Source organism: Diorhabda sublineata, chromosome X, assembly GCF_026230105.1.
Source record: "Diorhabda sublineata isolate icDioSubl1.1 chromosome X, icDioSubl1.1, whole genome shotgun sequence".
NCBI classification, from domain to species: domain Eukaryota; kingdom Metazoa; phylum Arthropoda; class Insecta; order Coleoptera; family Chrysomelidae; genus Diorhabda; species Diorhabda sublineata.
Genome location: NC_079485.1, coordinates 7075194 through 7090441, shown reverse-complemented (window position 1 = coordinate 7090441; position 15248 = coordinate 7075194). Strand labels below are relative to the sequence as shown.

General features: G+C 30.7%; 1 protein-coding gene across 2 annotated transcripts; it reads right to left on the bottom strand.

The window, feature by feature from the left end:
• Window positions 1-2089: 2089 nt before the first annotated feature.
• LOC130450788 (rac GTPase-activating protein 1-like) lies at window positions 2090-6824 on the bottom strand. Of its 2 annotated transcripts, XR_008910620.1 has the most exons (6): window positions 6246-6824; window positions 6001-6184; window positions 5697-5872; window positions 5266-5640; window positions 3655-4383; window positions 2090-2237 (listed from the first exon to the last, which is right to left on the bottom strand). XR_008910620.1 is itself a non-coding variant. In XM_056789413.1 (5 exons), exons 1-5 carry the CDS (start codon window positions 6736-6738, stop codon window positions 3788-3790), a joined length of 1824 nt encoding a protein of 607 aa, XP_056645391.1. In that variant the 5' UTR covers window positions 6739-6824; the 3' UTR covers window positions 2090-3787. The 2 variants fall into 2 exon arrangements, 1 of the variants encoding a protein (XP_056645391.1); XM_056789413.1 differs by having other exon boundaries at window positions 2090-4383.
• Window positions 6825-15248: the final 8424 nt, after the last annotated feature.

Sequence of the window (15248 nt, the reverse complement as noted above, 5' to 3'; positions counted from 1 at the left end):
CCTGCCTGGACACACAGGAATGAAACCGCGGTAATTTATTATCATTGAAGATGGGCTCATCTATTCTCTTAGGTTTTGAGAACATGAACTTCAATAAACAAATAAGCAGTAAAAAGACAGAGTTCGTAAGTTTTGTTGAGACTATACGATTCCACCTTCTAAAAATGAAACGCTATTAAAATTGTAGTGGTGTGTTCACATTTTCTACTTGCTCGTGCTTTAAAAGATAAAACCATTTATTTGAACAAAGAGCACCTATATCTAGAACTATGAAGTGTAGAGAAGAAGTAACATCTCTTATGGACGGTACGTTTAAAATATGGTCTGAATTCTGTAGGGATAATACATGGCGCTGATTGTACTATGGGATTGAGATCTGAAGTTAAACACTTATTGTATAAGAAATTATCAAAGTTGTGACTGACGTTTGATTATATTCATGTGAAAAGCTTTGCAATCCTTAATATCTTATTAGATTTTTATTTTTTATTAAGAACTTGATATATTTCTGTACCTGCTTGCATAAGCTAATTACCAATGATATTTTAACAAAACTATAATTATTATATTTGTTGCGGATAGAGTTCAATATTTTATTTCTATGAACTAAAATATTTTATTTTCAATTATTTTATTATTCTTATTGATATTTTTATATGACTATAACTATTATATTAGTTGCTAATGAAGTTCAATATTTTATTTTTATGAACCGAAATATTTTTTTTATTATTCTATTATTTTTATTGATCTAACTATATCGCTATAATTATTATATTAGTTACGGATAAAATTCAATATTTTATTTTAATCAACCAAAATGTTTTTTTTATACTATTTCATTATTGTTACATGATTCTACTTTTTTTCATATTAGAATATATGTATTATCTAAACCAAATAAATAGATAAATAATAAAGTTAATTTAACGAGATTCTGTTTTGTTAATCGTTTCATTATTTTAATACTACTAATTTCATTATCACGGTGCATTATTTAAAGCATTACTATTCAGTTATTTTCAAATCAGCGCGTAAAATTCAACCGAATACCCTCTATAATCAGCGCCACCTATTTACCCATCAAAAATCAGCTCACATTTTTTAACCCAGAGACTTTCCTCCTTCTCTACACTCCATATCTAGAACATTGGGACTATTCTTGATCTTGATCTTAATAAGATACCTTGGTGCTTGTTTAACTCGTTGAGGCGCCTATACATAGAAAATACTAGTAAACATTTATTCATTTTAGGACTTTTGGGAAACTATGATCGGGTTAACCCTATTGATCTGAATGTTAGAAAACTAACCCGGATCACGTTCGTTGTTGTTTGTAAACATCAAAATCTGGTTCTAGGTTAGGATTCACAATCAGCTGATAGAAGATCTACCTGATGTCAGATTTTTTTCCTCAGTTTATTATTTTTTAATTTCAAATCACGTGTTTTCGTGTAATGTTCCCATTTAGAGCTGGTTAATCTCCGCTCGCTTTTCCCACCGTAGACAATTCTGCAATAGTTTTTGGTTGTCTAATACTACAGACAAGTCTATAATATTGGATTGTTCGTTCTTTCAATGTCTTTAGCGTGATTTATCCTTAGTAGAGTTATACATCAACCGATTGCAATCAGCAATAACCCAGTATAGTACTAAAATGATTTGAAAATAAAGTGAATTTGAGATACACACTTGACTTAAACATAAAAATAGTCCAAGAATAATCGGTGTATTTCCACAAATTTCAGGCATACTGAATCTCGATTAATTATCCCCTTTATTTATATTGTAATATAAGGCATTTTTAATTCAATGTATCAACCAAAATAAAGGATTACGGAAAATAAGGTTTATAAAACTTCAAAAATACCCTGACAAACAGAACAACCCCTACTTATTCATATTTGGCCGACGACACTGCCTGACGCGCGTTTCGTCTTCAGAGGCTGAAGGTAAACTAAAAGGCTTGTAGGGAGTGTAGGTGTAGTGGTGGTGTAAACAGTGTATTCAGTATGAATATCGCCAACGGTTCCAGAAATTGCAACTTAGTATTAGCACTTTTTCAGAATCCCTGTTATGAATAAAAAAATTTTATTGTATTTGATAAGTTTTATTTCTTATAAAATTTAAAAAATATAAAGTTTAAGTATAAAAATAAGATTTAATTAAGTACTTTCGTATATTTTAAAAACAATAATAATAAAGCATCTTTCCAGTGTTAGACAGGTTTTTGGTGCCTAAAACCAAAAGTATGTAAAAATATGAACTTCTGTTTACATTCTTATTTATAAACAAACTCAAAAGGTAAGGTGTCACTGTAAAACCGATAGTTACAACCGGAAAAAATAGCATCTATTATAATATTAGCTTAAAATAGTTCAATAAATAGTATAAAATACTTTCAAATTATGTTTTTTTTTGATTTTTAAAAAAGTGGCTGCTGTGATGTTACAACCTTTAAAATCGGCAGCCATAATTATTTTTCAATTTTTCTAGAGGTATATTATAACATATTTAAAAAACGACAGACGGCATAAAATACTATAAAAATGTTCTTAATTCTCACCTGAGGGGCCCCACACCTACCGTGGCCGGACATAGCTATTACCCATCGCTTAATATATATAATAATAAGAATATGTATTGTCAGATTTAAGCTGGCTCTTAGACTATATGTCATAAGATACACAAGCATATTATGTGTACTTCACGATTAGGTGGAAAAATAATTTAAAAATTGTGTTTTTTATTTAACTGAAATTCTGCGTTTTGGAACAAACTTTATAAGAGACTTAAGTGATATACAAAATTTGGCTATTAAGGTTTCTGTAAGTGATTTTAAAAGATAGCCATTATAAAGTTATTTAATTGCTGTCTTCATTTCTAACAGAAAAAAATTGTTTGAGAAACACAATTAAGTTATACTAAATAGTAAACGATCTACCTTTGTATACAAGATGGTACAGAATAATGTACATTTATTTCTAGAATTGATAATGTGTCCAAAAATAAGGGTAGTTTTATCTACAACATTTTGTAAAACTGAATACTAAGGAATATATCCTCAAGCATATTAGGGTTAATTAAGAACCTTATTTTTGAAAGTATATCTGTCAAGCAATTTTGATTGTGGAATTAGTATTTTGGAAGTGATTATCGGGCATTAGGATAATTAAATCCAAGAAACCACCTACCTCATTCCACATAAATACAGGGTATTTTAGGAAGATAAGTGAAGGTTATTATTACATGTCACATTTTTTCTATTTTCAATCATTTAAACAAAAAAGATTCTCTTGTAATTATTCATAACAACCATTACTTATCAAGGCTACCTTGTATGTTTATGGAAAAGAAGTATGAATTACCATAATGATTCATAATCACTATAACTAAAACCAACAGATATTAAAAGAAAAATCGATATCAATTCACCATTTCCAAGGGTTATATATTATTCAGGATTAGCAAGAACTTAAGATAAAACAGAACCCTTATTTTTCGACATAGACTAGCAGCTCTACACATTAATGTACACAGTTCTGGATCACCTTGTAGTAAATAAACTTTGAAGTAATAAAATTTTATAATGTTCATATGTTTATCAAGAATATTGTTATTCAGAAAACATTCTGAATGTGGTTAGATACTTACAAATACACCAGGTGATAAATCTTGATGGCCTTTATACTATTAGATTTTAATTGAAAATTACTATAATAAAATCTTTAAGATATGAAGTAAATTAACTTTACATTAAATCCATCTTCACAACAGACCAATTATACTACTGATAAGCTGGTGGGGTTCCAAAAAGTTTGCCCTCTTTCTTCTTTCTTAATTTACCTGGAGTGAAACTTCTAGTGGTAGTTGGTCTCAATAGAGAATCTGTACTTGGTGTCTGTTGGAGCCTATTCGTGGATGGAGTGAGACACACATTAATGAAATTGGTCCAAAAATCAGAAGGTATGTTCAAAAGATGTGACATAACTTTAATGATATATTTAGTTTCTTCTATCAATCTATTTGGCTTATGATAATCACAGGAGTAGCCAACTATGGTTGGGCCAAAAACTTTAGATAAATTCTCAGCAGGCATTTTACACTCGGGACTTTGCGCAATTTTTTGTAAATGTAACATTATAAATGCTAATGTATCTCTATTAGGGTGAGGCAATTTTGAAATAGTTTCATACAATGCTGGTGTTATGTCATTAAGGTCTTTTGCTCTCACAGCTGTAATGAAGTCATACCAAAGGGTATGAGTTAGTAGAGGTTCAGTGAGGGAGCGTAAAAAATCTTTAATACATCCACAGATTACATGAATATCTATCTCTTTGAGGTTTGGTGGTATTCTGCAAGTTAAGAACTTGTCTTTTAAATCTGCAACAAAGGTATAAAATTACCACTAATGTAGGATCCAACTACTAAAAATAATTTCACAAAACATGCATATTTTGTGTAATCCTACAGAAGAAGTTGAATTGACATTACATTACATTGAAATTTAATTGTTCAATAAGTCTAGTCTAGGTATTAAAAGGGCTGGTTATAAACTGTTAGTCACACTGAAAGAATTGGGTGGAACAGAAAGTGAGCTATAGAAAGTTATTTGCTGTACAAAAGGGAATGTAAATGTTTGTAAATTAGTGTATGATTACATGATGATTAACATGAATTAAGAAAATTTCATAAATAATACTATCATAATTGATAACAATAGAAAAATATGTTTCTTAATATTGAAGTGAAATAGAGACAAAAAAACAAAAGCTCATTATATATCTGAAATTTTTTATTCAATTTGTAAGAAACTTACAATTCTAATTGGAGAAACTGTTTCATATTGTGAGCTACTATATATTGCCAGAGAAGGGGCAAACATCTATTTTATAAGCATGAGACTCCTCCCAGACTGGAACACTCGAAGAAATTCTCAGAAGCTTTGACACAATAAAAAATTAGTTGTGCCTAGGCAAAAATAAACTACACTTCCTGATAGGGCACTGCAGTTTAGGAAACACATGATAAAATTGGGTACACTAGAAGTGAAAACAGCTCTAACTGATAAGGGGGCACAATAAATTGCAGTGTAATGTAACCGTTAATTAGATCTATCTTCTGTTGTGTATTTTAGATAGTCAGAATCTTTCACTTGAGGTTGTTAGTAGGTAGATGAAGAATATCTTTTAGATACAAAAAAAACTTTATCATGACTTAGTGGCATTGTTAAGTAGCCATAGTAATATTTAATGAATAAAGAACCTTTAACTTCTTTCTCAGATCCTGGAATCCTATAGATCCCCATTTCTGTTAATCCTCTGCTCTCAATTTCATTGACACAATGTACAATTAATGATGGTACCATTGGAGATCTTATAGGTGTGTAATCAGAAAGAATACCAGTGAATTTCTTTGAAGTTGGTGTATTTACAACAGGTATGCAAGGTGTTGGTAGCATATCCTTACATTCTGCATGGAAAAACATCTTGCATTCTTTACACTTATAGGCAGTTTTTCCAAAACGAATGTGTTTTTCACAAACAGAACAAAAGTTAGGCATCACAATAGTTTTTTGTTGTAAATAATGTTGTCTGTAGTTACCACCTACATCTTTTTGTGGATTTCCAGCTTTTCTCTCTGAAACATGTATAAAATGATAAAATATATACAAAATCTTATATTATTGTTTATACTTTGTTGATTCCACGATTCGAACACCAAATTTGGAGGATCAACACATTCACCATCAGATTTTGGAATGGATTCAATTTTTGATGTAGCAGTTATAGGACCATCTCTATTGACAGTTAAAGTTGTAGTGGCTCTAACAGTATCTTTACTTCCAATTTCAACTATTTTTGTTGAAGATCTAAAAAATTCCAAAGTACTATTTGATATATACTAGACGAAATATAAATATGTATTTGGTAAGCCTGAATTTTTTGTTTCTGAATTTGTCGAGAATGGTCATTTTCAAACAGAAATTGAATTACACACCTTCGCTTTTTACTTAATGGTTCTTCCACTACATCACTTTGCAGACTTTTCCATCCTTTATTTACTCTGGAAGAGTCTAAATCATCCTCTGAACGAGAATAACTGAAATCAGATAGTATGGAACCTGTTGAGTTAACTTCTTTTATAGCACTAAGACGTTCAGCATCACTAAAACTTATTCTACCTATAAATCAAATTCTGTATTGAAAGAGAAAAAGGTTTTTATCATAAGAAACTAAATTTACCTGGATAAATACTACTAATTTGTTCCTTAGTATCATTGGCAAGTTTGTGTCTTCCATCCCTAACTAGTGAATTACAAAATTTTGCAATTTGATGCCGAAGTAAATCTCGTTCTTTTTCAGCAGTTTTTCTTTTCCTGGTTTCGTCATCTAACAATTTTCTAGCACTTTTAAGGCGCCTGTTATAATCATTTATTTCATCAATTTTTTTATCTATTTCACTTCTAAGACCATCGCGTTCTGTTATCGTTTTTTTCCACTCTTCATAGAGTAAAAATGTTTGTTCTGCAAAATTGTAAAAACCATCTTGTAACATACTTCTATCTTCAACTTGGTATTGATATAAACGTATTAATTCATCATAAAGAGCTACTATAGTCAAATATCTCCATCCTTGATCAGATTTTGTTGAGCTTGAATCTGAAGTTTCAGTTTCTGCATTTATAACTTGAGTTTTTTGGTTAAGATAAAGGGGTTTAGATGGACTATCACACATTTTGTGCCTTTAAAAAAATTGTATTTTAACAGTATTTAAATCAGTATTTTAAACGGAAAGATTCAAATCAGACAATGACAAATGACAACTTGATGAGTGCGTGCCACTAAACATTCACAACGTCAAAAATATTCTTCGTTCCATATTGCGATTACGACCACTGCAGTCGCGGTAAGATTATCAGTAATTTGAGCAATCCACCCCGAAACGTGGCTTTGTCGATTTTTTACACTATGTAGTCTTTTACCATTATATAAAGAATAGGATAGTAGAACAGTGACCATTTGAGGCAATTTTGCACGCCATCTAGTTACTTTTACGCTCGTTCTTCACAACAATGACCCGTAGCTTAGTGCCATCTGAAATAAACAGCACTATTTTCAACAACAAAATTTTTTTGGAAAGATCCCAACTAAATGTGAAGTTTTCTTTATCTTCGAAATTCGAACCGACAGTACATCGTTGCCGATTTTACTTTTTATTACAAAAGTGACACAAATTACCTATTCGATAGGAATCTTTACAATAGATATAGGGCGTATTTTGAAATATCATGTTTCTAATAATGTTATAGCATGTATTGTAATGTAATGTAATCAATGTATAAAAAAAAGATTTTTGTAATGAGTTCGTGTAGCACTAGCAAATGAAGCAAATAATTTTTCATTAATCTGTTAATGACTTAAATTTGGGATAGAAAGAAGGATCCTTGCACAAAGGTATATCAAATATATGTACTTTCCTTTGGTGACTGAAATAATATGAATTTGCGATTTCAGAACCTCGGTCATGAATGTATTTTTGAAACATTTATATTTTGATGATATTTTAAATAGGCGAAAAAATAAGCCCTGGCTATTTTGTATGTAGTTTCAGTTGATTTATGTGATTTATCAATTTTCCCCTTTCTTCCTGGGAAAAATATTTTTGATTTTGTTCCGCTTTCATACTGTATTAATATATTTGATAAAATTAAAAACAATAACTTGTAAAAAGTTCTAACTATACTAATATTTTAAACGTAACGAGTTGAAATATACTAAATGTATATTAATACAACATCGTACTAATAATTCAATTAATGACATTGTAGAATTTTTCAATTGTTCAATATGTCCTTTCTTGAAGAAAGAAATGCCGTCGTCGATATTCGGAACATACTAAATCTATTTGTTGCTTATAATTCTAATTCTTATGGCATTACCTAATGCTTGGACTTTCAGTTAAATTGTAAACAGACGGATTTCAATATAAATAGAATAGGATGAGTTAAAATTTTCTATGTTCAATACAATGTGAAGCTATGAAGTACATTATGAATAAATTGAAATAAATGAATGTAAATAAAAAAAATTTGATTTTGGCATAAACGTCAGGAATCACGGATTTTTGCTCTGAGGTAATTGCATCCTTCATATTAGATAACTAAATAAAACACTCAAAGTTTTAGTAAATGAATTTATTAGAAAATATCGAACAGAAATATTAAATAAAGTAACAATAATAACTACACTTTTTATGAAATTGTTGATATAAAATTATAATAATTATAGACTGAGCGTTTGAAAAAATTATCAGAAACTACAAGTAGTACGGTCCTGTATATATTCCTTGTGCATTTTACAGCTACAACATTGTTAGTGGGAAATTCGAATGACCAACAAATTGAGTAAATTTATTGTAATTTAAAAACTTTTTCAAATTCTCAAAATGTTTGTTAAAAAGTATGATAGTGTTGCTTCGGAACATTATTCATATTCTAATATTTTTGTTTTCTGGAAATTATTTTTTTTATAACCAGTGCCCGATCCATTTGGACTATGTGTTATCAAGAAAATATATACAAAGTAGCTCTTAATTTTGACCACAGAAAGAAATGAACAAAATCCACTAAACAACCTGAATCTCCGTTAAGAAGACTGTAAAACCCCAAAAATGTAGTACATGTAGAATCAATTTACTCGCGGTGACCCCTAGATATTCTTGGGTCAAGCAATCACATTTACTATTGAAACACCTACTATAAATAAAAACGTTGATTATTATAGGTTATTCATTATTCTTTTTGTTGTTGAATATTGGAAATCAAACCACAATCCACACAAATATTTCAATATTCACCTTTTATCGAAAATATAATCTAATGTGAATGGACCTTGAAAAATGTACAATTTTTTGCATCAGTCTTAAACCATCTTATTATATATAATATTATTGATGTTCTAGTTTTCGAATTTTTTCATTAATGTCAGCTTCTAACCTGACTTTACAGTCTTTGCAATTGAAGCGATCTAAACATTTTTTAATTAAATAACCCCCAAAATATACTACAGAACAATTTTCCAACGCTGCAATATCATTTGAATGTACCTAGGAAGAAATTGAATTAGTGGATGAATCCGTTTGTTCGGATGATGATTCTTCTTCAACATTTAATGGCCTCCTAGGTGGCCTCATTAAATTGGCGACAATATTTATTTTAAATGCAGCTCGAAATGCTTTTACTGTTGGGTTTCTGTTATATCCTCCTCTTTGACGATAAACAGAAAATTGATTTTCAAGTGGATCTTGAATTAGTTTGCCTGTGAATAAATAATTGAAACTTTCATTTTGTTGATCACTTACAAATTGTTTAACGGAGTTAATGGTGAGAAGAAAACCATAAAAGCATCAGGTCTGGTCAAATTTCCTTTTTTTCCAACTTTGTATAGATTTTCCAATAAATCATATCCTAAGCTTAAAGCTGCTGGCACTTCTGGATTCATATCACTCAGAATACGATTACAGGGTTTTGTTGAATGTAAACGTGTACTATTCAGGGCATCAAATAAATTGTTCATGGTTAGAACAAAGTTAGCCGTGTTTTTAGCTGTACTTGAAATAAGTTCAACAGTTTCCAAAGATGACATTATGGGCAAGGCAGAATAAACACTGTGACTCAACAATTGGGCAGCTAATTTAACCTTCATTTTTTCAAAAGAATTCGGATTGATGTGCTTAGTCAGTTTCAATAAGGCCTTTCCTGTTATGCTCCTTTTATCAAGATAGGAATTTTCCAGTTGCTATAGATTCCTCTGATCATGAGAACTAGAGCTTCACTGGCAGGGAAAGGCTTTCTTCCAAACTCGCCCAGATCTTCAAAACCCTCAATTAAATCTGTTTCCTCTTAATAGACATTTCGTCGAACATCAGAATACATTTCTTCTCGCAAGGCAGCATCGTATCCGCCTTTTTTTATTGAATCCAGGTTTGCAACGGAAATTGGCAGCCCATGATTTCACTGTTGATATTGCTGGCAAAATAAACCCTTTTTGTCGCAAATATCTGTGTCTATGGGGATTTCATCTTATGTTGTAATTGCATCTCACAAGAGATTTTGTAAAATTCATGAGTTCCTTCTCTATACAAAACGTTCGCAGAGAGTTGCGTTTTCATAATCCTTTTCTTGTAGCTCTCAATTGAGTATTCAGGTTATTGACTTTTTTCCCAGCATTGGTTAGTTTCTTTCTCAACCGTTCATTTTCTTCTTGCAATGACTGCTTCCTACCCCCAATTCCCATAGAACAAGATAGAAGGTTCTGTAACTCTTTCAACCACTCTTCATCTTCATGGTTACTGATAGAAGTATCTGTCATGTCAATGTTTTTAGAATGAATCGGGATAATAAAATCACTATTTGAATATGTTTGTGGATGTGAGGAAACATTCAATTGGATTATTTGTTCATCCAAATTTTCCCTATCCGATTCACTTTCTGAACGTTCATCATTTTTGTAGCGGAATGGTACAGCAGCAGTAGGCAATCTTTTAAATTGACTAATATTTTCACTGAAATGTTTGCTGCCGATCAGCTAATTTCTTAGTGATTTCTGGCTTAGGTTTGCCAAAACAGCATTACCTGAAATAAGGAACATCAATGTTCACATACATATTTATTGTAATGGTAATGTATTTTTTTATGTTCAAAAACTTGAATTTATTTCATTTCAATAATGGGCATAAATGGAATAACGACTAGTAGTACCCTTATTTGGAATTTCCCTAATTCTATCTTATATCATCGTCGGAATGACAGAATTTTCCCGAATTGTGTTAAGATAATTCCACACCTGTGTATCATCCTCAAAAACAATCATTGAAATTTATTGGTATGCTCACAACAACGGTAAAAACACTCTCATACTTATCTTTATTAAGAGTTTTTAAAATCAAACAAAAAGACCATTCAAAAGAATTGTAACAAAACCAGAAATAAAAAATATACAAATAAGTATATACGTACCAAAGATATTTAAATAATCTGATTTTAATATAAATATTATATTCATTGGCTTTGTATTGAAAGTTACGGATCAATACGAAAATTTGGATAAGACCAATAAATAAAAAAACTCTTTGTAATAAAGAAAAAAAATTTCTCCTATCAACGACTACTAAAATACCTACTTATAATCGTTTTGTCAGTTTTATCATGGTGTAAAGATATTTATTTATACAATGGCCTCAACCTTACCGATAAGTGTACCAACTAACCCAGGGCCGGTCTTGGTTTCACATTGGAGAGCCAAAAGTTATAATAATCGAAAATATATTTGAGCACAAAATAATATAGAAATGTTAAAACTGAGCTCATTGTGGAGTTAAATATATTTATATTACTACTGGTACTAATTTAACAAAATGATTTTATTCACAAGTCTGTTATAGGTAAATCAAGCATGAGTCATATATTTTTGAAATTATAACCAATTAAAGTGCAATACAAAAAATATACACCATTAAAAAATATATCCAAGGAGTCATATTTAATATAGTTATAACGTTACAAAAAAGACACCAACTACTACAGTTGAAAATATAAATTGCTCTTGTCCAGGATTTTTTATACGTATTTTTGAAACTAAAATTCATTTTTATTGAAAGCATTCATTAATCGTAAGATAGTATATGGCATTACTATATTCTTACCGTTAATAGATACGAGGACAAAAACGAACAATTGACAAAAATGGTGATTATATTATGGAGGGACATTACATTGGTTTAAAAAGTTCTTTTTTATATCGAAAACACCAGGTAATGTTTAAAGTAAAGTCTCAGTACATTTTTTGACAAAATCAAAACAAGTATATACGACAGAAAGGTATTTAAGAATAATCATTAGTGATGTTAGTTATTCGAGATAAAAGTGTGCTATATCGCTTAAATTGACTAATAACTATAATAAATAAGCATATCCTCATTAAAAACCCATATATTTGCCTCATGAAGGCACGAAACGTCGTATTAAAGATTTTGTTGGAACATGTCTATAGTAAATTTGTATTCAAATAAAACTAGTATTACACAGCTTAAGGGTTGAATATAATATTTTAAATAATTTTGGCGCCATCTGTTATTGGGGTAATTCAGCAACCAAAGCTAAGAAAACAGGTAATTCAAGCTACGACGCACATTAGGAAAGACGTGCTGTGGACGCCAACTCTCCACTGCCATCTATCGGTGGCGTCCACCTCGTCAAATGATATCCTCATAAGGTTAACCTACTATCCTATTCTTTATACAATGCTTTTACTCAGTGTAGGCAAGCGGTAAAGATAATTTAAATCAAAAGAATAATGGAAACTTGTGGAAAATGACGGGGATTCTGGCTAAAGCTCTTTTCATCTAATGAAATGGACTTAACTCTACCCAGGGTATGTTCTGTGGCTCCAACTTTCTCATGTTTGCTAAGCTTGAACGCAAATGTAGAAATTAATATCTAGAAAACTCCCGGAATTTGAGCACAAAATAAATATAATATAAATCTTTTTTAAATTAATTTTACCCTATGGCCGCCAGTTTCAAGTAGATCGGCTTTTTTCTTATGGCCACTTGCCCTGTTTCGCTTAAGCTACTGTTAAAAATGAACAGCAGTTTAAAATTAACTAACCGATTAATTTCCTTATCCTTGCACCATACGATTTCAATCCATAGTTAAAATTCAACTTTGGTTAAAAATAGACATCTTGGTACTAGAATCTAACTTCAGGGAACAAGTTACCGGCGTTGCTTTTGTTTCGTTTTTTAGCGTATTGCCAAAACGAATAGTGATAGTCTGTTGCGTATTTACTTTTTTCTATTCAATGCTTCATAGCTTGGATCAAGGACCAAGGTTGTTAGTTCCTTGAATGTGGAAGGACGCTTTCTCGACTGCCCCTAAAGTAAAGTGAACAGTTTTTAAACAAGAATTTCTATATGAGATAAATTAACCTCACCTCACAGTCAGTTAATACATGTTCAGAACTGAAATGTGCATAGGGATAGGTGACTCCAAAATGCTTTATGTTACCTAGTAACAATAATGGTAGTTTGACGTGCAGCAGGCACTACAAGTCATTAGGAAACTCTAAATTCTGTTTAATATGCAGAACCCAAGGTTCTAAAAGGCGAAATCACTTTAAATTGTCAAGTTGTCCATGGTCTGGAAGTAATTTGCTCTATTGTATACTCTTATTGGAAATCTCATATCAATAACAATCCAAGATGTCGAGGTCATCCTCTAGCAATATTTCATCAAATATGTCAATTGTAAAACCTTGAAAAAAAACTAACTCTCCACAAAAACACAAAGATAATTAGAAGAAAATCAAATTCCTATTTTTTGAGGTTAGGATTTATGCGGAAACTATTAAAATATAAATCCTTCGATTTCGGTGGTTTAAATAGACTTGAACTGGGTCCAAATAAATAAAAAATATATAACTATGGTTCATGATATAAATCACTGTTAAACCTATGACTAGCACACTCACAACTATTGAGAGAATTAACGCAATTTTCTAAACTCAAAGAAACAAATATGGCAATCGTAAAAATTTCATTATTTAATACGTTAAGGGATATTCTATTAGATAAACAATAATTATTATAATTCACTGATATAAACTTAACCTATCCTCTTCAAGGTTTCACTTCATTTGTTCTGCCTCAGCATTGGTTAATATTCATCTCAATGCTTAGAAGGCAACATAATCCATTCTACTTCCAGTTTACAATTGTCTCGCTCGAAATTAAGTGGAACGAGAAATATCTTGGTCGTGAGTGCCTAGTGAAATATACTAACTGTCGAAAAGATCGAACCAAAAATTAAATGAATACAACTAACTCTCAGTGTGCAGTCACATGGGAGGCATAAAGGCTTCGGAATAGACCATGTGAAATGAAAACAGCCAATCAGTTCTCTAAAACTTTCATGTATGATACTGGAGATTAAAAGTGGAATTCGTAACAAGACTATTATAAATACCCATTATATTACTATTGTAGGTGTCCATGTTCAGTACCATGAATTAAGCTTAAAAATTTTGAACTATATCCATGGTACAATATATGTTAAACAATTATTTATATCATAGATGCGATTTGTTCATACAGTTTCAATATTCCGGTAGCATAGAGTTTTAGAGAATGGCGTTCTAAAGATAAATTTGATTGCCTGTTTCTACTATGCTTGGTCTATTCCATATCCTATATCCTACCCACTATTCATATGACTGCACCATTATTTCTTTTCAAAATGGATCGACTTACATGTTGAAAATATTTTGTTTTTCTTTAATAACGCGTCACCTTGAACGGTAGAAAAATATTGCTGTTATAGTCTTTCCAAATTCAATATAAATATATAATTTTAACAGTAGATAATAATTCGCGCCCAACTCCTACTGATATGAATATATACATTGGTCTTATTATTTCTAATAGTTAGAGTAGCTTAGATAATTTTTGAATAAAATGTTACTAAGAGCCATATCTTATGATCGCCTTCGTGAAACCTTCTAAGAGGAAATGGTCCACCATTTTTGTTTCCTATTAACATAATAAGAGCCTTGTATAAAGAAGACTAATATTACCTAATTTAATAGAAACTCAGCCAAAATTTACATTCAGCAACTTCGCTTCCATACGCCAAATTTAAAGTTTTAAACGTTTGAGAAGAATTGAATTTGTCATGGATCGACGATATAAAACATCAATGGTAAATGGTTAAACACTGGGTTCCAATGAAGCGTTACATAAAAATACATATAGGTGGTATTTAGTCCTTATCCTTACCAACAATGATCCAGAGAGAAATCCTTGTTTTTATTCACTATTTATGTCGAGAAATATTCTATTTATAAATTACCTTGAAAGACTTGATTTTTTTTAAAGTATATCGCAGGTTCATACATGTTTTTAGCTTCAATCACCTAGTTAATAGACAATTGAGGTGAATTTCAACGTAGAAATGCAATTCGAGTAAATTCAAATTATTGCAGGGTGGAAGGACCTTTTGTTGTATATACTATAATTTTCTGACACCCAATTTAAGATACAAATTGCATCTTTTTCTTCACAGCTGAACACAAGTAATGAAATTATTAGAGTACATTCGCTATATTTACAATCACTTTACCCAATAAACAGACATTTTAAGTACATTTTGGATCAAGAAAAAATCAACACACAGATGAATAAATACATAA

Bases quoted from the DNA above. Each gene is read 5' to 3' on its own strand.
- LOC130450788 (XM_056789413.1), bottom strand. From the start codon at position 6,738: ATGTGTGATAGTCCATCTAAACCCCTTTATCTTAACCAAAAAACTCAA. The intron at 5,873-6,000 runs GTGTGTAATTCA...GGAATTTTTTAG, and splicing joins CCATTAAGTAAAAAGCGAAG to ATCTTCAACAAAAATAGTTG. The intron at 5,641-5,696 runs GTATAAACAATA...TACATGTTTCAG, and splicing joins CGAATCGTGGAATCAACAAA to AGAGAAAAGCTGGAAATCCA.